This window comes from Hyperolius riggenbachi, chromosome 12 (assembly GCF_040937935.1).
Source record: "Hyperolius riggenbachi isolate aHypRig1 chromosome 12, aHypRig1.pri, whole genome shotgun sequence".
Lineage (NCBI taxonomy): Eukaryota > Metazoa > Chordata > Amphibia > Anura > Hyperoliidae > Hyperolius > Hyperolius riggenbachi.
The window spans coordinates 47,393,192-47,417,733 of NC_090657.1; the positions used below are offsets into that span (position 1 = coordinate 47,393,192).

The window sequence follows — 24,542 nt, forward strand, 5'->3', positions numbered from 1 at the left end:
ATCGACCACATTGGCCCAAGTTTTTACAGCTTGCTGGATCTATACATTTGACTGATATTGGCACAAAATCATTTGACTTGTCGACCGGGCATGCCTGTTGCCACACCAATTTTCATCAAATGTGATAAAATGATTTAATCAGATTGTTGATTGGGCTACAACATCGATAGATGTTTTGCCACCTTAACAACTCTAATGCAAGTCAGAAAAAGAAGAAATTGATTGGCTGTTATTAATGCCAGCTATCATTTCAGATGATCTCACTCATTTGGCCTGATAGGCTTAATTAGCAAATATAGGACAAGAAAATGTTTATTTGATTTTTGACAACCGTTTCATCTGGATGGAGCTCAAAAGATCCATATGCCACAGTCATGTCCCAGACATCAATCATACCAATGTTCAGTCCACCGAAAATTTTCTTCACCAAGCGATACTGAATATACCCATGAGGGTCACCGAGGCGCTCTATATCCAAATCAAGCTCTCTAGTATTTTCTGTCTTTATGATGATTTTTGTATCAGGGCTTCGTAGAAGCATGTTCTGTATGGCCTTCCGGATATTGAGAAGTCTTCTGATGTACAAAGGAAGTGGAAGGGGTCGGAAATGATGTCCCACTGTGATAACGAGGACTGTGTCCGCATCACCACCAATCTGGTCGATTTGCTGAACAACATCTGCATAGTCCCTAACATCAATAAAAGCTGGAACTAGAAGTGGGTAGCCATGTTTCCTCCACTGAATGTAGATCTTGTTGGTCATGTCAGAAATAAAGCGAGTCTTGTGCCAAGCATCATTTTCTGAACCGAAGAACTGCAGAGCTTCCAAAATAAAAAGAAAACAAGCATAAATGAACACAGTTTTTAGTACATCTTGTTGAGATTTTAAGTGTTTAACACACTTTCACCCAAAAAAAATTCTGGCTCCAGATTATAATATTTATTAAACTATTTTCCCTCCTTCGACCCCTGCTAATGCAGGGGAAACATAGAAAAATTGGCGAAACAGTTGTATTTAAATAAATGCACACTAGAAGATTGACCTTCACATTTATCACTCCACATAAAAACATTTAACTAAATATTAAAAGCTAGACATTTTAAAAACAGTGATAATGACCCAACATGTTTTGCCCTATTAAAGTGGTCTGAAAGCCAGCATTTCTACTTTGCTCTAAAAGAGTCCTCACATCTTGAAAGCTACTATCCCAGAAAAAAAATTTCTAGCAGAACATCACTGAAATGTTTAAACAAATCAATTTCTCCTGCTATTCAGCTTCAAATCCACTTTGAAACTGGAGATAACAGTATCTTTTTTTACTTGTTAAACACAAATGTATCAACACTGGAATGTAAACAAACCCTATCTGAGAAACTCTCTCTGCTTGAGGCACACACAGTGTTCAGAATAGCTCATTAGAAGATTTTAATATATAATAAAAAGCAGTTATAATAGAAAAATAATAAAATGCAATGCCAGCTTTCAGGGTAAGTAAAACTACACTTTGGAAACTTGTAATTTGTAAATATACAATATTATATGTGCACTAAAGCAAATATGATAGCTGTATGAGTAATAAAAAGTAGAAAAACACATTTTTATTGAATGTTACGTCAGCGTTTCAGACCACTTTAACCTCCTTAGCGGTATAGACGAGCTCAGCTCGTCCATTACCGCCGGAGGGTGCCGCTCAGGCCCTGCTGGGCTGATTTTCTTCAAATAAAAAGGTGCACACGCAGCCAGCCGCGTGTGCTACCTGATCGCCGCCGATCTGCGGCGATCCGCCGCGAGGAGCGGCGAAAGAGGGTCCCCCCAGCCACCGGAGCCCTGCGCAGCCGGACCAATCAGTTCCGGCCAGTGCTAAGGGCTGGATCGGAGGCGGCTGACGTCAGGACATCGGCTGACGTCCATGATGTCACTCCGCTCGTCGCCATGGCGACGAGGAAAGCAAAACAAGGAGGGCCGCTCATCTTCTTGCCGGAGGCGATCAGAAGTAAGTGTCTGGAGCGCCCTCTAGTGGGCTTTCATGCAGCCAACTTTCAATTGGCTGCATGTAATAGATTTTTTTTTATAAAAAAAAAAACCTCCCGCAGCCGCCCTGGCGATCTTAATAGAACGCCAGGGTGGTTAACAGAAAAGCTTACAGCGGATTAGCTTATCCTGGCTGATGAGAAATGTGATGCGATATGAACACATATTGTTTGTAGTTTGAGCACTTTATTTTACCCCTGAAAAAGCCTTCACTTAAGAGGGCGAAACATATTGGGTTATTTTGTGCGGTGTAGTAGAACTGTGGGAAGATATTTGAGGACAATTCAAAGGAGAGTGTGCTGTGGGCCTCACATGGTGGTAGGACAGAGTACCACTTCCACCATCAGTAGCTCCGGAATTGATAGTATAAATACCACACCTATCCCTCAAACTTTGTCTCCCTTCACCTACCTCTTTAGCTACTACAGTGTTTGGATCACTATCAATGTTATTAATATTTCTAGAGCTTAATATTTAATTAACATTTCTGTATGTTTTAATATCTTCTCAAGGAGTCATTCAGACACTCCCTCATCTTTCTCTTAGTCCTACCTTGACTTGCCTTACTACTCACGTTGCATTGATTTATTTTATGAACATGCTAATAAAAAGTATTTGGAGTAAGAAAATAAAAATTTAATTAACAAACGCTAAGTTTCAGGCATCCTCTATTTAAGGCCAATCCTTCTAGTGCGCTTTGCAATTGATTTTTTATTTCCCTTATTTACCTGATCCTTTATTAGGCCCACTCTAGGCTTTTTCCCTCATGTCTATTCCGGTCTATGGAGGACGTGTGTCATGTGACATCGCTTTACAGCAGAGGGAGATGAATGTTAGACAAAGGTGAGTTTGTGCTATTGTGTTGGAAGTCAATATGGCTGCAATTCTTTTATGGGGGTCTTAGGGGCTAGTGAGGTTCTTCCTGGCTTCAATGCACTTTACTAATTACTGGCACTAAGGCCCCTTTCACACTGGGATGTTTTCATTGCGGTGTGTTGCCCTTTTTTTTTACCGCAGGACAATGAAAGTCTGTGGGGCCTTTTACAATGGATTAGAGATATCCCGAACGGTTCGCCGGCGAACGGTTACAGGCGAACTTCGGGTGGTTTGCGTTCGCCTACGAAGGCGAATTTTCCCGGAAGTTCGATTCGCCCCATAATGCTCTATGAGGGTCAACTTTGACCCTCTACATCACAGTCAGCAGGCACATTGTAGCCAATCCGGCTACACTCAGCCCTGGAGCCCCACCCCCCCTTATATAAGGCAGGCTCCGGTGGCCATTACACTCACTCGTGTGCCTGCTGCTAGTCAGAATAGGGCGAGCTGCGGCAGACTTGTTCGCCTAGGGACAGATTAGTCAGGCTCTTGGCTTGTTAACTTGCTTGTGGCTGAATCTTATTGCTTAAATAGGACCCCTCATTCAACAGCTCTTTTCAGAGATAATCCTGTTGTGATTTTTTTTTTCTGTGTGTCAAACTGACACTTGTGTTGTTGCATAGACAGCATTGCTAATTCATACAGTGTGTGCCACTGCCAGCAGCACATTCAGTGACTACCTGTGTGTGTGACAGGGAGCTGCACATTGTACTACACAGTACTGCATATACCTACTAGTACCTGTTGTGTTTTGTTAACTCACCTCATCACTACATATACCTACCTTTGTGTTGAGTGAGCTCCCCTCACTGCATATAACTACCTTTGTGTTGAGTGAACTCACCTCACTGCATATAACTAGCTGTTGTGTTGAGTGAACCCACCTCACTGCATATAACTACCTTTGTGTTGAGTGAACCCACCTCACTGCATATAACTACGTTTGGGTTGAGTGAACCCACCTCACTGCATATACCCAGCATCCCTTAGAGATGGACAAAACGGACAAACCAGGTAGAGTAAGAGGTGGAGGCAGACCTAGAGGAAGGCCACCTGGCACCAGCAGGTCTGTGCGAGGTGGTGTTGCTGTAATTTTGTGCGGACCCGGCCCAAAATACAGTGCTCAGAAGAAGGCACATGCCACCACTTCCCAAAATTGTGAGGACGTGGTTGAGTATTTAACACAGAACACCTCATCTCCACTGCACCACATCCACTGCATTTGACACTTCGCAGGAGTTATTTGGTGTGGAAATCACTGATTCACAGCCAATACTGCTACAACAAGATGAAGGAGCTAAGCAAGTTACCCCATCTCATACGTCTGAGTTAGGTGGCGATAGTATGGACGTAACGTGTGAGGAGGGGGATGATGAAGCACCTGAAGTTGGTGCAGTTGGTGCAGTTGTGGAGGTATCTAAGGAAAGCAAAGCTGGGCAGGAGGATTATGATGACGGTTATACGGATGCCACGTATGTTCCCAATAGAGGAGATGACCAGGGGGACAGTTCAGAGGGGGAGCCAGAGAGGAGTAGGAGTAGAAGAGTCCATAAAAGAAGCAGAGGGAGCTCATCCTCAGAAACAGCTGGGGGCAATGTCCGGCACAATGTATCGCCAGCTATGGACAGGCAGCCAACATGCCCTTCAAGGTCAGCTGCTGATTCCACCATAGTGCCATCACCCCAAGGGGGGTTAGCGGTTTGGAAATTGTTTAACGTGTGTATCTCAGATCGGAGCAAAGCCATCTGTTCTCTCTTCCTCCAAAAATTGAGCCGTGGAAAGGCCAACACTCATGTAGGAACAAGTGCCTTACAAAGGCACCTGGAGAAAAGGCACAAACTGCTATGGGAAGAACACCTGAGGAAAAGCAGCACCCAAAAGACAAGCCACCATCCTTCTCCTCTTCCTCCTTCAGGTGCAGCATCTTCAGCCGCTTTCTTCCTTGCACCTTCACAGCCAATCTCCTCCACACTGCCTCTGCCCTTGAGCAGTTCCTGCTCCTCTGCCCACAGCAGTAGCCAGGTGTCCGTGAAGGAAGTCTTTGAGCGGAAGAAGCCCATTTCTGCCAGTCACCCTCTTGCCCGGCGTCTGACAGCTGGCGTGGCGGAACTATTAGCTCGCCAGCTATTACCATACAAGCTGGTGGAGTCAGAGGCTTTCCGTAAATTTGTGGCCATTGGGACACCACAGTGGAAGATACCAGGCCGCAATTATTTTTCACAAAAGGCCATACCCAAACTGTACCGTGCAGTTGAGAGGCAAGTGGTGTCATCTCTTGCAAAGAGCGTTGGGTCAAGGGTCCATCTGACTACAGATGCCTGGTCTGCAAAGCACGGTCAGGGCAGGTACAGCATGGGTCTCAGCAGGCTCTCACTTCAGACCGGAATCGAACCTTGATTCCCCGGCCATTACCCGTGGTGACAATGGCCGACTTGCCCTCCATAACTTATTCTCGTTTAAGGATTTAAAGTCAATTCATTTCGAAAACAGCAGGGCCTCCCGAGTCCCGTATTGTTATTTTTGGTCACTACCTCTGGGGGTGGGGGGGGGGGGGGGCATGCCATGCCTGCTGCCTTCCTTGCCTGGATGTGTGGCTGTAGCCGTTTCTTAGACTCCAACTACGGAACGGAATAGAAACCGGGTTCCCCAGCCATTACCCGTGGTCAGTCACCATGGTACTGAGAAACTAGTGCCATCTACAGTTTCACACAATTGAAAAAATGGCAGACTTGCCCTCCATAAAACATTCTTGGCAAATACTTTCGACTTGGTTTGTCTTCTGCTGGGTCAAGGGTCCATCTGACCACAGATGCCTGGTCTGCAAAGCACGGTCAGGGCAAGTACAGCATGGGTCTCAGCAGGCTCCCACTTCGGACCGGAATCGAACCTTGATTCCCCGGTCCTGGTTGTGACAATGGCAGACTTGCCCTCCATAACTGACTCTCGTTAAAGGATTTAAAGTTAGGGATGCTCGCTGGATTCTGCGGAATTGTTAATTTCGTGAGGACCGGCTGGAATTAGGTCCTCTCTCTCTCTCGTATCATTCATCATCTTGCAGGCCTACCATGTACCATTATGATCAATCCAATAGAAAAAGTAGCATGATTAAGGATTTGTATTTTTTTTAAAAGCCAGCTTACATACCTTGGCCGGGATTTGAACCCAGGTCTCAGTGTGTAGTAGGTATCTGACTTACCCCCTAGACCAGAGTTCCCCAACCCTGTCCTCAAGGCCCACCAACAGTGCATGTTTTGCAGAAAACCACAAACATTCACAGGTGAGGTAATTAGTGTCTCAGCAGAGCTGATTAACTACCTCTCTGGATTTCTACAAAACATGCACGGTTGGTGGGCCCTGAGGACAGGGTTGGGGAACACTGCCCAAGACCACCAACCACACTACATGCTAAAGCCAGCCTAGCATATACCATTATGATTAATCCAATAGAAAAAGTAGCATGATTAAGGATTTGTACTTTTTCAAAAGCCAGCTTACATACCTTGGCCGGGATTTGCTACTTTTTCTATTGGATTGATCATAATGGTACATGCTAGGCTGGCTTTAGCATGTAGTGTGGTTGGTGGTCTAGGGGGTAAGTCAGATACCTTTTACACACTGAGACCTGGGTTCAAATCCTGGCCAAGGTATGTAAGCTGGCTTTTAAAAAAGTACAAATCCTTAATCATGCTACTTTTTCTATTGGATTGATCATAATCGTACATGCTAGGCCAGCTTTAGCATGTAGTGTGGTTGGTGGTCTAGGGGGTAAGACAGATACCTACTACACACTGAGACCTGGGCTCAAATCCCAGCCATGGTATGTAAGCGGTTTTGAAAAACTGCAATTCCCTACAAGGTGATGGATGATACAAGAGGATGGATGGATGGATGGAGGAAGGAGGAATTTTCATAGCGACGGAATTTATCATTGACGGAATCCGTGATTTCTGGCAGAACGGAATTCGCTGGTTCCGATCATCCCTATTTAAAGTCAATTCATTTCAAAAACAGCACGGGGCGGGCATGCCTGCTGCCCTACATGCCTGGATCTGTGGTGGTAGCCGTTTGTTAGGATACAACTCCAGACCGGAATCACACCAGGAAGTGTTCCCCCGCCATTACCCTTGGTCACAATGGCAGACTTGCCCTCCATAATAGATTCTCGTTGCAGGTACTGAACAGCAATTAGAAAATGTAATGTAAAAAAAATAGATGTAAGCTTTAACAATGGTAGAGAAAGAACCATCGAAAGTTGATAAGGCAGACAGACATTACCTAACCAGACATCACTGAGTGAGGAAGAGCAATCTCGCCATGGTGCGCACTGCGCAGTAGTCCACCATGGCCGTCACAACACAGACAGCTGTTTGCAGTGCATTACACAGTGAGTTTGGTGTGTCAGTGTGAAGCAGTACACTAACTACACTCCCTGATTGATGTATACACATGCAAGATGTTTGAAAGCACTTTAGGCCTGCAATTTAGCATTCAATGTGATTTCTTCCCCTAATACGCTGCTTTGCGTCAAATCCCGATTTTTCCCCGGGACTTTTGGCATGTATCCCACTCCACCACCTGGGGGTCCAGGTGTTAGACCCCTTGAAACATGTTTTCCATCACTTTTCTGGCCAGAATAAGTGTTTCTAGTTTTCCAAGTTCGCCTCCCCATTGAAGTCTGTTGCGGTTCGCGAACTGTCGCGAACCGAACCTTCATCGGAGGTTTGCGAAATGAAAATCGGAGGTTCGCGACATCTCCACACTGGTCGGGATGCACTGGAAGTGGCGTATCTGACGCTAGTGCTTCCGTGCATTGTCAGGCAATATGTGTGGCGACGTGTAGTGGACCCGTAAGTCGTGTAAATCTATGACAATGCAGCTTTTTTTTAAATGGCTTTGTGGCGTACATGCGCGGAAGCGTATTTTTCAATACACTCACGTGCAATTCGTATTTGTGCCACAGAAGTGAGCACCAGGGTTGCTCGGGTAGTACTTCTTAAAACCCGCCCGGATCCAGGTACCAAGATATGCGGATCCGATTCAGATATCCGGATCCGACCTTGCGGATATCCGAGTGAATTCGGATATCCGACCAAATTACCCGTGGGTACCCGACTTATTCGGGTATCTGGATAGAAAAACTGGAAGTGCCCTTTAAATAGCTTTAAAAAGGGTTTTTAGGGTAAATGATGCATGTAGCATTATGTTTTTAAGGCCTCTTGCACACTGCAAGTGATTCCGATTCAGATTCCGCTTTTTAATCAGTTTTTACATCCGATTCCGATTCCGATTTGCAGTTTGCTCCCTGCACACTGCAAATCAGAATCTGAATCGGATGTAAAAACTGATTAAAAAGCGGAATCTGAATCGGAATCACTTGCAGTGTGCAAGAGGCCTTAAAGGGAAACACTAATTTATTATTTGGTGGACACAAAGTGAAAAAAAAAAAAGCTGTCAATTAACATCAGGACTAGGTTCCAGACAGCGGTCATGCAGCCCACATTGTATCCAAAGTCCAATAACACAACGGGGACATGACAGTTTTCAGCCCAGACACCTCAAAAAAATGACACCGCAATTGTGTTGTGGGTTGAATATAGGTGGTGGTAGCAGCAGCAGTGGCCGGTGGCACCAGGGCAGTGGGAGCCAGCGCCAGCTTGCTTCAGCCTCATGCTCAACAACATGTTTTTTGGCCAGATGGGTGATGAAGCTGGAGGTGCCATACTTGTAGGGGTCACAACCTCTGCTCATCTGTAGTTTGCACACATTGCATATGGCATACTTGCTGTCCAATGAGGGCAGAGTAAAAAACTGCCAGATTGGAGAGGTGAAGATTCCCCTGCGGCCTGAATGGGATGCTGCGGCTTTTCTCCCTGTGGCGGTTGGGGGTTGAGTGGTGCGGCTGGTGGTAGCGGCAGAAGGATGTGGTGGGTCCTGCATTCCATGGCCACTGTCTGCAATGTTGATCCCAACCCACTGACGCATGCTCCTCCTCTGAGTCAGAGCTGACATCCCCATCCTGTGGATGGTAGTCACGGTCCTTCGTCCCATCATCAACATCATACTCCCCCTCCTCAAAACCCAGAACATCCTCCTCAAACTCCTTGCGGCTAACTGCCCTGAGTTTTATTCGTGGCGCCTGGAGCGAAAAGCTTGCTGACTGAGGGTAGGCTGCCCACTGGGGTCGACACTGACACGGCAGACCTTCTGAGGGTGGCCGTAATGTTGCTCCCTGTCCTCTTGCCCTTGCTGCCCCTCCCCCAGCTGCCAGTGCCAGCAGACATAGTACAACTTATACGTGATGATGTCACCAGATGATGTGGGGTACTTTTACTTTAATGAAATCGGGGTTGGACTTTAAATCAAATCAGCACGGAGTGACAGACCGCAGAGTAGAGGACAGACAGTGCACACTATCGGTCTGTCACACTGACAATGCTCAGCACAGCTGCACTGCAGTAATCTGTAGTGAGCTAACACAGTACTACTCTCTCTAACAACTAACAACTAACTGCAGTACTAACTATATAATACAATACAATAACATAATACAACACAATAACACAGTAATCCTATTCCCTAACCTATACTGTCCGGCTGGCATGCACAGCACACACAGACACAGACAGGACATAACTGAGTGAATTAAATCAAACAATTACACTAGCTAGCCAAAAAAAAACAATAGAACAATAGTGTAGTGAAGGTGTTTAGCACTCAAAGCTTTAGGTTTATCACTGTATACAGGCAGCACTTGCTAAGCCAACAGCACTGGAGCAAGTCTGTCAGTGAGCAGCCAGCCAGCTACACAAGCAAGGACGAGCTGTCTCATCACGCCAGCCCTCCTTATTACACAGGAGGGCTGGCCAGGGTTCCCTTCTGTGATTGGGTGCCAGGGCTTAGGCTGGGAAGCCTCTGATTGGCTCAATGAGGTCAGGTGGGGCTGGCCAGAGTTCTGTGATTGGTTGCTAGGGCTTCTGCTGGGAGCCCTCTGATTGGTTGGGAGCCCTCTGATTGGCTCAATGTCATCATCTCCCTTGTTACAGTACCCGTATCCAGATATCCGTCGGATATCCACGGGTATCCGAATTATGCGGCCAGATACCCGCATGGGTGCTAGGTATCCGGAATCCGGATCCAACCGCATAGTGGAAAAATGGTCAGATACGCCGGGTTTACCCGGGTACCCGGATCCGGATGAGCATCCCTGGTGAGCGCAAGAGAGCCTCACTTTGGCAATCAGCCAGAAGGGATATTACCGCATATTACCGTGGAAATTCCCGAAAGCTCTTTTTAGTGTTGCTGCACCCCCTGGTTTACAGTGTGAAAAATGGCAGAAACAAATGTTTGAGTTAAGTGGCATGATGGCATCGCCATCTAGTAATGTGCATAAATAAATGCATATCCCAAACTGGAGAAAAATAATATGAATTTAAGTTAAGTCATTGGTGGAATCTTTTTCCCCGTGTCTCATGACAGGCCTTAACCTATTTTGGTTCCTGAATGTAGTTTCTACATCCAGGAACCATGCGCGCTACCGCGCGCTACCGCGGCCGATCGTGCGCGTGCACGCGCACTTCCGGCAGCGGATTCGGTAGCCAAGGAATCAATGTATCGGGCTATGGAGCCCGATCACTGATTCCTCTCCCCCGCTGAAAAAGCGACAGCTTCTCTCGGAAGCTGCGCCTTTTCTGGCAGTTCCCTTCCCGATGTGTCACTCTAAGCACGTGCTACGCTTAGAGTGACATCATGTAAACAAACTCATGGCCGCCATCTTGTGGCCAAAAAGTAATACTACGCCTGAAAAAAAAAAGAATTAACACACATTTACATTATAAATCTATTGTTTACCTCCCACCCTCCCAAAAGTACCCAAATAAAATGTTTACTATAAAAAAAAAAATCCATCACAATAAAAAAAAACAACATGTAAATATTTACCTAAGGGTCTAAACTTTTTAAATATCAATGTAAAGATGAAATATTTCTATATTTTTTTTATTTTAAACTTGTAAATAGTGATAGATGCAAAATGGAAAAAATGCACCTTTATTTCCAAATAAAATATTGTCGCCATACATTGTGATAGGGACATAATTTTAACAGTGTAATAACCAGGACATATGGACAAATACAATACGTGAGTTTTAATTATGGAGGCATGTATTATTTTAAAACTATGATGGCTGAAAACTGAGAAATAATGAATTTTTCCTTTTTTTTCTTATTCTTCCTGTTTAAATGCATTTATAGTAAAGTGGCTCTTAGCAACATGTACCCCCCAAAGAAAGCCTAATTGGTGGCGGAAAAAACAAGGTATAGATCAGTGCATTGTGATAAGTAGTGATAAAGTTATAGGCTAATGAATGGGAGGTGAACATTTCTCACGTGAAAACGACGGAACCTGAATGGGTTAAAGTGGATCCGAGATGAACTTTTACTCATTGCATAATTGTGTTCCTTTCCTATTGTTTATAGGAAATTCCTCAAGCCAAATACTTTTTTGTTTTAATACTCTAATTCCCTATAAACTAAACAAGCCACGCACACAGGTTTTCAGAGAGCCAAGGCACTTTCAGACAGTAGCAAGGGCTCATGGGAGCTCAGTCTGGGCAGGAGGAGGGGGAGGTATTGCTAGCCAGCGATTTCAGGGGTAGCGGGGAGGAGGTAGGAGGAGGAGGAGGGATTAGTTTTTTTGCTCAAGGTGCAGATAAGCCTGCCTCTGTGTAATGTTTAGAAACAACATGGCTGCTGTCATTGTCGGGCTGCTGTCATCACAGGAAGAAATGATCATATTATATTAAAGCTGTTTGCAGCTAGATTTGGTGTGTAAACTATCTAAACTATAGATAAGATATATAGACAAGTTACTTGTTATAGTTAGTTTTTCATCTCGGATCCGCTTTAAGTGACAATATACAGCAGAGCTGGAATTAAGGAACCTAAGGTGAAACTAAGGTGAGAAATACATGGACTCTGCCATATTTATTTCCTTTAACCATTTGAGGACCACAGTGCTAAACCCCCCTAAAGACCAGGCCATTTTTGTGGAAATTGGCCACTGCAGCTTTAAGGTTTCGCTGCAGGGCCGCACAACACAGCATACAAGTGATCCCCCCCCCTTTTCTCCCCACCAACAGAGCTCTCTGTTGGTGGGGTCTGATTGCCCCCCCCCAGTGTTTATTTTTATTTAAAATAAATATTTGTGTCTTTATTTTTTTTTATTTTTTCATACTTCTCCCTCCCTCCAGCCAACCAATCCTGGCGATCAGATGTCATAGGCTTCTGCCTATGAGAGCCGATCGTTCTCTAGTGTCCCAGGGGGACAGCCGTGTCACATGGCTGTCCCCAGTGCAGCGCTGCTGCAGATCACAGTGCTGTACACAGTTATTAGACGGCGGTTTCGCCATCTAACAGTCTCCGAACGGCGATCGCCACTGGGACACAATTGTGTTAGGCGGTCCTGGGGCTGCCGCCACGGTCACGCCCGTTGGCATGATGCGGTCGTTAGGTACTGTAGTTACACAATACCAGTTGCCTGGCAGTCCTGCTGCTCTTTCTGGTAAGTAGTGTCTGAATCACACACCTGAGACAAGCATGCAGCTAATCTTGTCAGCTGACAGCTGTTTTGTGTGTCAGGAACGCTTGATTGCAACTGTTTATAGACAATCATTTCTGCCATGCAACTCAGCTGTCAGCTGTTTGGTTCACCCACCTTGCCCACCCACCTGTCTGAGACTCTCAGCTCTGTTCCTGTGACCATTAAAGCCTGAAATTGAAACAATAAAGCAGTACAGGTGAAACTAAAAAAAATTGAAAATTGTGCAAAAGTTCATTTATTTCAGTAATTCAACTTACAAAGGTGAGACTAATATTTGAAATATTTCAAGACTTTGTTAGAATGTTGATGATTATGGCTTACAGCTTATGACGACCTCAAAATCAAAATCTCAGACCATTAGAATATTGTGAAAATGTTCAGTATTCTATGCTCAAAAAGTCAGACTTTAATCAGCTCATGAATTCAAAACACCTGCAAAGGGCTCCTATTTCATACATTAGTTTCAACCTTTTACATTGAATTACGAGAATGTACTTTTGCACAATACTCTGAGTTTTACCTGTATGGCAGCAGGTACTATTATGATCAATCCAAGAGAAAAAGTAGCGTGCTTAAGGATTTGTAGTATTTCAAAAGCCAGCTTACATACCGTGGCTGGGAATTGAACCCAGGCTGGGCTGGGAATTGAACCCAGGTCTCAGTGTGTGGTAGGTAACTGACTTCTGCAGAATTTTACAGAATTAACATTTATTTCTCACCTATCTATTTTCCCTCCTTTTCTCCCCTCCTTCCTATTCTATCATCCCTTCTCCCGAAGGGAGGAGGGTTTCATCTTCCAGGGAATTGTAGTATTTCAAAAGCCAGCTTACATACCGTGGCTGGGAATTGAACCCAGGTCTCAGTGTGTGGTAGGTATCTGACTTAACCACTATACCACTAACAACACTACATGCTGAAGCCAGCCTAGCATGTACCATTATGATCAATCCAAGAGAAAAATTTGTTCGCTTAAGGATTTGTAGCCAGGCATGGCCTTGCCTTTTGTGTTCAACAGTTGTCCGAAGAGAACCCCAGATAGCCAGGTAGATTCTCTCTCTCTCTAGTAAGGATGGTCACCGCTTTCCGCGGAATTGTATTTTCCGGACTTTTTAGGCGGAAATTGATAATTCCGTTCCGTTTGGTCGGAACGGAATTGCTTTTTCAATCTGGCAGAATTCCGAACATGCCTGTGAAATTCTGCTGGTATCCATTGATGGTTTTAAGCTGAAAATTCAGTTCAATGGCATCAAGTCCTAGAGACAAAGAGAGAGAGATCTTTTTTCTCTTGGGTATATCACAATGGTACATGCTAGGCTGGCTTCAGCATGTAGTGTTGTTGGTGGTATAGTGGTAAAGTCAGTTACCTACCACACATTGAGACCTGGGTTCAATTCCCAGCCCCGATGAGTTGGCTTTTGACATGCTACAAATCCTTAAGCACGCTACTTTTTCTCTTGGATTGACCATAATGGTACATGCTAGGCTGGTTTCAGCATGTAGTGTTGTTGGTGGTATAGTGGTTAAGCCAGATACCTACCACACACTGAGACCTGAGTTCAATTCCCAGCCCAGCCTGTGTTCAATTCCCAGGCACGGTATGTAAGCTGGCTTTTGAAATACTACAAACTCTTAAGCACGCTACTTTTTCTCTTGGATTGATCATAATGGTACATGCTAGGCTGGCTTCAGCATGTAGTGTTGGCGGTGGTATAGTGGTTAAGTCAGATACCTACCACACACTGAGACCTGGGTTCAATTCCCAGCCCAGCCTGGGGTCAATTCCCAGGCACGGTGTGTAAGCTGGCTTTTGAAATACTACAAATCCTTAAGCACGCTACTTTTTCTCTTGGATTGATCATAATGGTACATGCTAGGCTGGCTTCAGCATGTAGTGTTGGTGGTGGTATAGTGGTTAAGTCAGATACCTACCACACACTGAGACCTGGGTTCAATTCCCAGCCCAGCCTGGGTTAAATTCCCAGCCACGGTATGTAAGCTGGCTTTTGAAATACTACAATTCCCTGGAAGATGAGACCCTCCTCCCTCCGGGAGAAGGAAGGAGAGAATAGGAAGGAGGAAGGAAGGGAGGGGAGAAAAGGAGGGAAAATAGATAGGGGAGGAAATAAATGTTAATTCTGTAAAATTCCGCGGAGTTAAAAAATGTTCTGCGGAATTCCGTTTTAGAGGTATAGCAATTCCGTTCCGACCGGCAGAATCGGAATTGGCCCAATTCCGGCTGGAATAGAGGAATTTAGAATTCTGCGGAATCTAGCGAGCATCCCTAATACTGGCTCAGGAACTCTCAGCAGAGATCAGTTGCCAGTACTAATGATGTCGCTGCCTGTGATAAATTTCAGAGAGTAGATCAGGGAGTGGAAAGATTTTACAATGGGCAAACACTGACTAAATCATTTACAAATTATTTTGTAAAAAACAAAACAAAAAAATAGTATTCTGTTATTGTGGTTACAGTTCCTCTTTAGGGGGCATGGGGGATTGATAAAGATTAACATCTTGGAGATTGACTGTAATGACGAACAACAACCTCATGTATTTCAGTACTCACATTTCAGCAGTTTTGGGAAGTACAGCAGCCACTGGTTAAGAGTTGAATCTCCCTTCAAATATACCATTTTGTGTGCAAGGCAAGTGCTGATTTTTTCCACGCGCTCAAATGATGACACGTCACAGTACAAGGTATGCCATAAATTGTTCAAGAAATATCCACTAGGGAACTGGAGTGGAATTCCAGTCTTGCATTTAGGTTTAGCTTCCACTGTTCGATCTGCAAAATAAGTACAGCACATTTACAATATTTCTTTAACACAAACATATCCTCTATCCAATTTACTTTTTCCCCTTAAAGGACTACTGTAGGGGGTTCACTTCTGGATTTTACAACTTTAAAGTCAGAAAACCACTGTGCCTGAACGGCTGTGTCCTCGCTCCCGCTGACGTCACTATGAGCGTACTTGCGCAGGCACAGACCATACTGGGCCTGTGCAACACACTCCTTATGACGTCAGTGGGAGTGAGGGCACGGCTGCGCAGGTGCAGTGGTTTTCTGACTTTAAAGTAGGAAATTCCAGACGTGAACCTGGAGGTGGGGCCCAGAGCATCAGTGAGTGGCTGCGCAGGCACAGGATGTCTGTGGGGGACCATTAGAAGCCTCGGGGAAGTTCAACTCATTTTTGCCCGACCCCTCCTACAGTACTCCTTTAAGTATTCTCCTAGGTGATATTTCACACCTTGTCAATAAAATGCCTTTTAAGCTGCCAGCAAGCAAGAAAATACTCAGAATAATTGTGGCAATAATTTCCACCTACTTTTTGGTACATTTTCAATTGCAGAGTGCTGAAAAGTTATATTAAACAGAAGATAAGATATTATCACCTAGGAAAAAAACATAGGAGAATTGGGGAATTACATAAGGGCCATGGGCACATACGCAATTAACTTTTTCTCCTATGTTTTCTCCTAGGAGATACATGTTCATCTTCTCTTTATTACAACTTTACAGTACTTTGCAATTGAAAAAGTACCAAAACGTAGGTGTAAAAGTACTGCCAAAATAATTTTGAGTATTGTCTTGCTGGGTGGTTATTTAAAAGTTATTTTATTTAGGGATGGTCATAGTCCGACAACTTTGCTACGCTGGAACTACGTGTAGTTCTACGCAATTACGCTTCACAAACTACGGTTTCGAAATCAGAAATTTCAATATGTTTTCATTTCGTAGACTATACGTTAAAATACGGAAGCTTCGCGTAGTGCAAAGCGTAGTGTATGTGGACGCTTATACCCTTATGCGGAAACATTTCCGCAATAATACGCTAAATATGCACATGGGTAAACTAATATGTGCGTACATTACACCTTCCAATGCGGAATTGTATACGTATAGAAGGGCAATAATATTTCTGCGCATGCGCAATGATCCCTATAGACGCAGTTACCGCACGTGTAGTTGACTTCGCAATATATACGTTAACTACGCGGAGCTGGCGAAGCTTTGAATGGCGGTACTACGACTACGCGGAAATACGTACGCGATGTTTTTAAACTTCGTTTATGAACTACGATGCGTAGTTGCGGACTAGGTAGATTCGCACTGGCGTAGTTTACGAGCAACCCTGATTTTATTGTTATTTATTATTATTGATTTATAAAGTGCCAATCTATTCCGCCATCTTGTTGTAGTGTGGAGGTAAGGGATTTCATAGGTCTTTCTACTAATGTGCATGGTTGCTTTATAATCAAAATAAAAATAAGTAGAAAGCACTATAAATCAAAAATCAAAATTAAAATTAGGCACAGCCGTGGGTACCTGTTTATAAATATATATATATATATATATATACATATATATAAATATATATATATATATATATATATATATACACATACATATATACTGTATATCTGCAGATGAAGATATACATGTTATCACACTGCCATCTTGTGGCGATTTTAGTATATAAACAACTCAAAAAACCTCTTTCAAGCCATGCATAAAAATTGCATTTTATTAATATATACATATATATATATATATATATATACATACATATATATATATATATATATATATACATATATATATATATATATATATATATATATATATATGTGTGTGTGTGTTCATAAATATAAATCATATTCCATGGTGCTTTACAAAATAACAAATAATCATGGGGTACAAATAATACAGACAATGGTTTACACCAATATGCGAAATACAGAGTACAAAATACAAAATCGGTATAAAATACAGAATTGGTAATGAAAGTGACAAATTAAATTGATATGAATAAATGTGTAACAAATTCCAAGACACAAAAGGGTGAGAGAGCCCTGCCCTTGCAAGCTTACAGAAATCTAAAATTTTATTGGCAAGGTGCAAAAATATCACTTAGGAGAAAAAGTGAATTGCATATGGGGCCTGGTATGTATCAGAGCTCAGAAGGAGGACTTTTGTGTTTGTGTGCTATCGTGCGGGATTGCGATTTCGTGTTCATCGCACATTTAACACATTTCAATGGTATCACAATTGACCTGAGATTTCTTATTTTTAGTGTCTTTTGTTATTTTTCTGCATTTTTAAAATAATTGGCAGTACTGCATTTTATTATACAATGGTCGAATCGCATGCAATGTAAATCATAGCAAATGCAGGAAAACACATACAGGTCCTTCTCAAAAAATTAACATATTGTGATAAACAATGTCCACAGAAGGCAGCGCTACACAACTTAAACCATGGGGCAATATATGCTCTAAAAGTTCATATAGGCTTTATGTGATCCACATCCACTTCTAAATGGTTAATCTTCTTAATGTTCTCAGTAAAAAAACAACAAGAGATCAAACTGCCCCACACCCATAGGGCTAAAGCCATGGACTTGTGTGAAACTGCAAACAATAAAGTGTCCATATAGGCAATATGTAATGAAGTATAAAGAATCGCCAAAGCCATAATATAATGAATAATCAGTATCAAAATGTATTGAGGACTTGTCCCTTTCAATTAAAAACAATTAAAACAACATCTTGCACAGACTGACAAAAAGAACACCAAAATAATGGCTAACACAGGTAACACTGTAAGTGTGGATGCTGCTCAATAACATATGTTAAATAGCTCGTACTACTGCACCTTCCATGATAATGCATAATATCCCCGAACATATGAAAGAGAATGTGTCTCACCCGAACCTGCAAAGCTGGTGGTCTAATGTCCGTCTGTGTCCCTCACAGGGAGTGGAACAATCCGCATCACGTGGTCCCGCCAGCCAATCAGCGCCACAGAGCCCACTCGATTGGAACAATCACGTGGTCTCCGCAGTCTGTACTGCGCAGTGCGCACAAAGAGCTGCATAATGCGGCTCATTCTGGCGTCCTCCTCCAACAGCACCAGGCGTTGCGTTAGGGGCACGTTATGCGACCATAACGTCCCCTAAAACACGACGTCCTGGTGGGAAAGAGGCCTAAAGGACTTTTTTCGTCGTTGTGTTTTTATTTTTTTAACCCTTTGTGGAAATGAGTAAGGGGTACTTTGTACCCCTATACTCGTTTCTCCTGGGAGGGGGATGGGCATCTGGGATCCCCTTCTTAAATAGGACTTCTAGATGCCACCATAAACCCCCCCAGGGAGTCGTTGCCCCACCTCCTCCTGGAGCACTGGAGGTGGGGAAGAGCCCTTTGTCCATGGATTGGACAAGGGTTCAGGGGGAGAGGGGAAGGCTTAGCCGCCCCTTTCCCCGGAGCCCCCCATACCAATGATCATGCGGGCTGGTATAGCTCAGGGTGCAAAGCCCCATGAGGCCGGGGCTCCGCATTCTGGCTATCCCAGCCTGCAAGGGGCGACAAGGGGTTACAGAGAGCTTGGTAGGGGGGACCCCACGTCATTTCTTTTTTCAGATTTTACACACTCAACACATAAAAATAATACAAATTTTGTATCCTTTAAATATGGTTCCCTGCCATCTTTTTAACATATCCTGCAAATTTGGTGTTGCTAGGATGTAATAAGGGGCCTTTGCTGTTAACCTCCTTAACATACCGCTTCCTGACCCCAGGAGTCCCCCATGTAAAATTAATGTGATCCAATGGCTGAAACCCCTTTAGCTAGCTAGTACAAGTCCCAGGAACCCCTCGATCCTTGTCGATTCCCCCGTTAATACATTACCCCCCTGCCTCCCTGCACAGCTTCGGTCTCTCTATGGGGAGGTTCAGGTTTGCGCATGACGTCAGCAATGTCATGTGCGATCCTCCCCATAGAGAAGACCAGAGCTGTACGGGGAGGCTGCGCCGATCGCTGTATCCAGGCTGGGTAATATATAAACAGGGGGAGCGGCGGAGATCGGGGGTGCCGGGCATTTATACTAGTTAGCCCAGTGCTAGCTATAGAGGTTTCAGCCTTTGGACCTCTGGGGGGGGACTGGGGGGGCAAATTGGCAAAACCTCCAGAGCGGCGTAATGCTCAGGAGGTTCACTGCTTAAGTCGGCGGTTGATAACCAACCAGAGTTATAGGGGTGCAAAAGTGCTGAATTTTGCCATTGGCTTTCATTGGGCTTCCTAGTTCACTTTCAAAAATCAAAAATCTTTTCAAAGGACGATGGCTCAGCAGTGGCAAATTTTCTAGCATTGTAGGGCCTTTTGGGGGCTCAGGACTGGTGAGTTTGGGGCCCCTAGGCCAAAGAGGTCATAGCCTAGGGTCACAAAAGTTTGTTTTTTGGCAATGATGCCGGTGACGAATGTAAATCCCTGCCATTGCAGTTAGCAAAGTCTGAAGCTCACCACATGTCGCATGCAGGTAGAAGGCATATTGTTGTACTTGCACTCCAACGTTGGGTTCCCTACATCTCTGCAAACCAGAGTTATGGGGGTTCAAAAGTGCTAAAATTTGCCACTGCTGAGCCATCATCCTTTGAAAAGATTTGAGATTTTTGAAAACGAAATAGGAAGCCTAATGGAAGCAAATCGCAAATTTCAGCACTTTTGCACCCCTATAACTCTGGTTGGTTATCACCAGCCGAATTTAGCAGTTACATCCTAGCAACACCAAATTTGCAGGATATGTTAAAAAGATAGCAGGAAACAATATTTAAAAAAAATAATTTTGTTTAATTATTTTTATGTGTTGAGTGTGGGAAATCTGAAACAAAAATGACATGGAGTCCCCCCTACCGAGCTCTCTCTAACCCCTTGTCCCCCATGCAGGCTGGGATAGCCAGAATGCAGAGCCCTGGCCACGTGGGGCTTTGCACTCTGAGCTATACCAGCCCGAATGGTCCATGGTATGAGGGAGCTCCAGGGGAGAGGGGCGGCTAAGCCTTCCCCTCTCCGCCCGAGCCCTTGTCCATTCCATGGACAAGGGGCTCTTCCCCACCTCCAGTGCCTCAGGAGGAGGTGGGGGCGACAACTTCCTGGGGGGTTCATGGTGGCATCTGGGAGTCCCCTTTAAGAAGGGGACCCCAGATGCCCACCCACTCCCAGCAGAAATGAGTATAGGGGTACAAAGTACCCCTTACCCATTTCCACAAAAAGTTAAATGAAATAAAAACATGACAACGAACAAGTCCTTTAATTTTCTTAATTAACCAGAAATACTTACCTGTACCTTAAAAAAAAAATGTTCCCACGCCAATATTCTCGGTAAATGATCCTACGAATACAGTATCCTCTTATCTTGCGATCTTCAATTAAGTTGATTGAAGATCTCCGCTGCCCCCCACATAGCAGAGAATGCGTCCTGTGGGATGCATAGCTGCCGGCTCCCGCTGTCCTCCTTGCCTCCTCACCTCTCACCCTCACCTAGCAACGCTAGCAACTGGTGCACCGGGTGCCAGCCTAGGTGAGGGTGACAGGTGAAGGCAGGTGGGCTGGGGAGAGACAGTGGGAGCTGGCAGCTATACGTCCTGAGCAGGACGCATTCTAAGCTATACTCATGAATGAGCCGGTTCATTTTAAAGAATCGGCTCTTTTTAATAAATAAAATGAATCTGCACTTTTTTTTTTTGAAACTTTAAAATCGATTTTCTCAAAAAGTATAAGGTCTTTTTGAAAAAATGTTTTTCCTCTTGTAGTCACTGAAAAAACTCAGGTGTTAGACCCCTTGAAACATCTTTTCCGTCACTTTTGTGGCCAGCATAAATGTTTCTAGTTTTCAAAGTTCGCCTCCCCATTGAAGTCTATTGCGGTTTGCAAAAGTTCGCACAAACCGAACTTTTGAGGAAGTTAGAGTTTTGCGAACCGAAAATCTGAGGTTCGAGCCATCTCTAGGTCTCATACCATTTTCTAAGAATCTAGCCAGACCTCAGTAAACTTCACTGGACAAATACTAAGGATCTCCAGTGGGATAACTGGGGTTGATTGGGAGAGAACCATTTTAAAATAATAGCTTTCCTAGCCAGGAATAGGGTTTCACGTAAAAATATCCGGTAATGGTGTTGACCCTCAACCTTACCCATCAATCCATAGTGAGTGTGGGCTGCCGCCAATGCCAGACAGAGCTTTTACAACCTTACGCCAAAATTCCTCCACCACAGAGTATTCCCAAATGAGATGAATTAAATCAGTGCCAGCCCCTCCACATTTAGGACAGTCCACACTATTCCTGAGCTACTTAGCCAACATAGATGCTGGGGAGAGGACCAGTATGCCTGGTTAATGACAAATAATTGAACGAGGTTATGAGGATAATTCAAAGAGAATTTGAATCCTAATTGAAAAAAACAAATACCTAAGGAGAGGGAAGGCTCTGGGTCCTAAAGAGCTTCCCCATTCTCCTCACAGTCCCCTTGTTTCCCCGCAGTGCTTCTGAAGACTGCCGAAGCCCCACCAATGCGGGTGTGGGTCGTAGAATGCTAATGGGGGAGCCTGCTGAAGACTGTAGGGACCGGGAGGAGGAACTGGAAGGCTCTATAGAACCCTTCCCTCTCCTTAGGTAAGTGTCGGTATAAAAAAAGAAAAAAAAAAAAAAAAAAACAAGCTTCAGCTCCCTTTAACTGATAGATAGAAGTCCTACGACTCATCTTGTTGGATTGATATACCACCATGCTCCCATTTCACAACCCTGAGACTACCTGATTTTCAGCTTACAGATATACAGATATGAAATAAGTCCTTGTGCAACCCTCATTCTGATGACCCCTAATAATGGATAATAGATGATGGACAACCTACCTGATCCAAACTACTGTGTCCAAACTGAAAGGCCCTGAATACTGCTGAGCCAGGCACCTGGTATTGGGTGGCATTAGGAGGAGGGGGCCTGACCCCTCCCACCCCTCTCTTCTAGCCCCCTTCTGTGCTCTCTCCCCTCCCCCCAATTGTAAAGCTTCAGTGTACTGCAACCTCCACCTGCTCTGCAGAAGCTCTGCAATGGGGAAGGGGAAGCACTGAGGGGAGTGCCAAGGAGTGGGTGGGAGGAGTCAGCCCTCCTCCCTTATGTGTCAGTGTGCCCGCTGTTCCCCCTTCCTGCACCCCAGATGGACACTCACCTTGCCCACCCCTAGAAATGGGTCTGCTTTAGCCCCTATTCAAGTAAACATTTTTTAACGTATCTCTGCAAAATAATTTTTCAATATTTAACAACTGCAAAAAGTACTAAAACAGGTAAAAAGGTAGTATAAAACATATTTTGAATATTTATTTGCTCAGTGGAGACTTACAAGGTTTTTCAATAATAAGGTGTGAAAGTATTTCCTGTCCTGCCATGTACTGATGAGGATCAAAAGTCTGAAACAGGCTGTCTACATGTGGGTTTGATATGGGTGTGTAAAACTTAGCTATAGGCTTGCTATACACCAGCGGTTCTGGATGCTTGCTTGGCTTAACAAGGGCGAAAAGGGATAATTTGCATATTTAGTAGTAGTGCATTGTGGGTAACCACAAATGTTCATTTATAACTGGATTATTGCAAATTTCCTTCTGTTTTAAGAAGGCAATTACACCGAGGAAAAAAATGAATAGATTATGAATAATAATTAAGAATAAATGAATAGAGACCTTTATGACTACTTCCTATAGACATATTTACTTTACAGCTATTGGAACTGAATGGTGAGAGTGCAGGAAATGGAGAGCATCTTGTTATGTGTACAGCCAGGGCTGGTGCTTTCATAGAGGCAAGGGGGGAAATTGCCCCAGAGCCCGGAAGGGCCTTCCAAGGTGTCCCCCCCAACCCAACTTAACTGTGCTCCCCCTGCAATGTCTTTGGCAGAGTAGTGTCTCACCTGTTGGGTGCGCCCCTCTGTCAGGGCCAGTGCCCACCAAAAACCTCTAGCAGATCCGCAAAACGCTAGAGGTTTTTGAAGCAGATTTTCAGAGCGATTCTAGGCATGTTTAGAGAAATTTTCTAAACATGCCTAGCATTTTTTGGAGTGTTTTTGTGTAGCAGATTTCATGTATTGTTACAGTAAAGCTGTTACTGAACAGCTTCTGTAACAAAAACGCCTGGAAAACCTCTCTGATCTAGCGTTTTTCAGAGCAGTTTCCATTTTCCTATACTTTAACATTGAGGCATAAACGCATCAGAAATCTAAAAAATGCTGCAGCCCCCGAGTTTGTGTTTGTGGAAAAAAACAAACTGCTCTGGTGTGCACCAGCCCATTGAAATACATTACCCAAGCAGTTTTCAAACCACTAGCATTTTTAAAAACGCTCCAGAACCGCTCTGGTGTGCACCAGCCCTCAGTCCATGGTTCCATGCACTCCCCAATCCTTGTAGGGTCTCCTCTCCTTTGTGACCTGGCAGCATGGGACAAGTGAGACCCTACTCAGCCAAAGACACTGCAGGGCCCCGGGGAGAACAGCTTAGATGGAGGGTGATCTGGGATGGTGGCAGCCAGGTCAGGAGTCCTCAGTAGAGTTGGGCCGAACCTCCGATTTTAGGTTCGCGAACCGGGTTCGCGAACTTCCGCGGAAGATTCGGTTCGCGTTAAAGTTCGTGAACCGCAATAGACTTCAATGGGGATGCGAACTTTGAAAAAAAAAAAACAATTATACTGGCCACAAAAGTGATGGAAAAGATGTTTCAAGGGGTCTAACACCTGGAGGGGGGCACGGCGGAGTGGGATACACGCCAAAAGTCCCCGGGAAAAATCTGGATTTGACGCAAAGCAGCATTTTAAGGGCAGAAATCACATTGAATGCTAAATGACAGGCCTAAAGTGCTTTAAAACATCTTGCATGTGTATACATCAATCAGGTAGTGTAATTAAGGTACTGCTTCACACTGACACACCAAACTCACCGTGTAACGCACCGCAAACAGCTGTTTGTGTAGTGACGGCCGTGCTGGACTGGTGCGCACCATGGCGAGAGTGCAGGTTTTGGGGGCTTTACAGCCCATATGGTCGCCTGGCTGATGTAGCTGAATGACAGAACAGTGACTGTCCAGCTGATCAAATTTGGTCTGACCACAATGAAGCAACGACCTTATTATTTTTTGCGTGCCCCCCGAGACACTCATCTAGGCGCCGGTCATTGCTTCATTGTGATATGCAAGCCCCTTCACCACGGCAAGGTAA

At 44.4% G+C, this 24,542-nt stretch overlaps 1 protein-coding gene across 2 annotated transcripts in view; it reads right to left on the reverse strand.

The window, feature by feature from the left end:
* Positions 1–267: 267 nt before the first annotated feature.
* The window catches only part of LOC137542372 (NXPE family member 1-like), a 172,691-nt gene continuing 148,416 nt past the window's right edge, over positions 268–24,542 (reverse strand). For both annotated transcript variants that reach the window (XM_068264229.1, XM_068264228.1), the window contains 2 exons: positions 15,073–15,291; positions 268–822 (listed from right to left, as the gene is read on the reverse strand). In XM_068264229.1, coding sequence (XP_068120330.1) covers positions 287–822; positions 15,073–15,291 — 755 coding nt within the window. In that variant the 3' untranslated portion in view covers positions 268–286. The remainder of the gene's footprint in view (positions 823–15,072; positions 15,292–24,542) is intronic.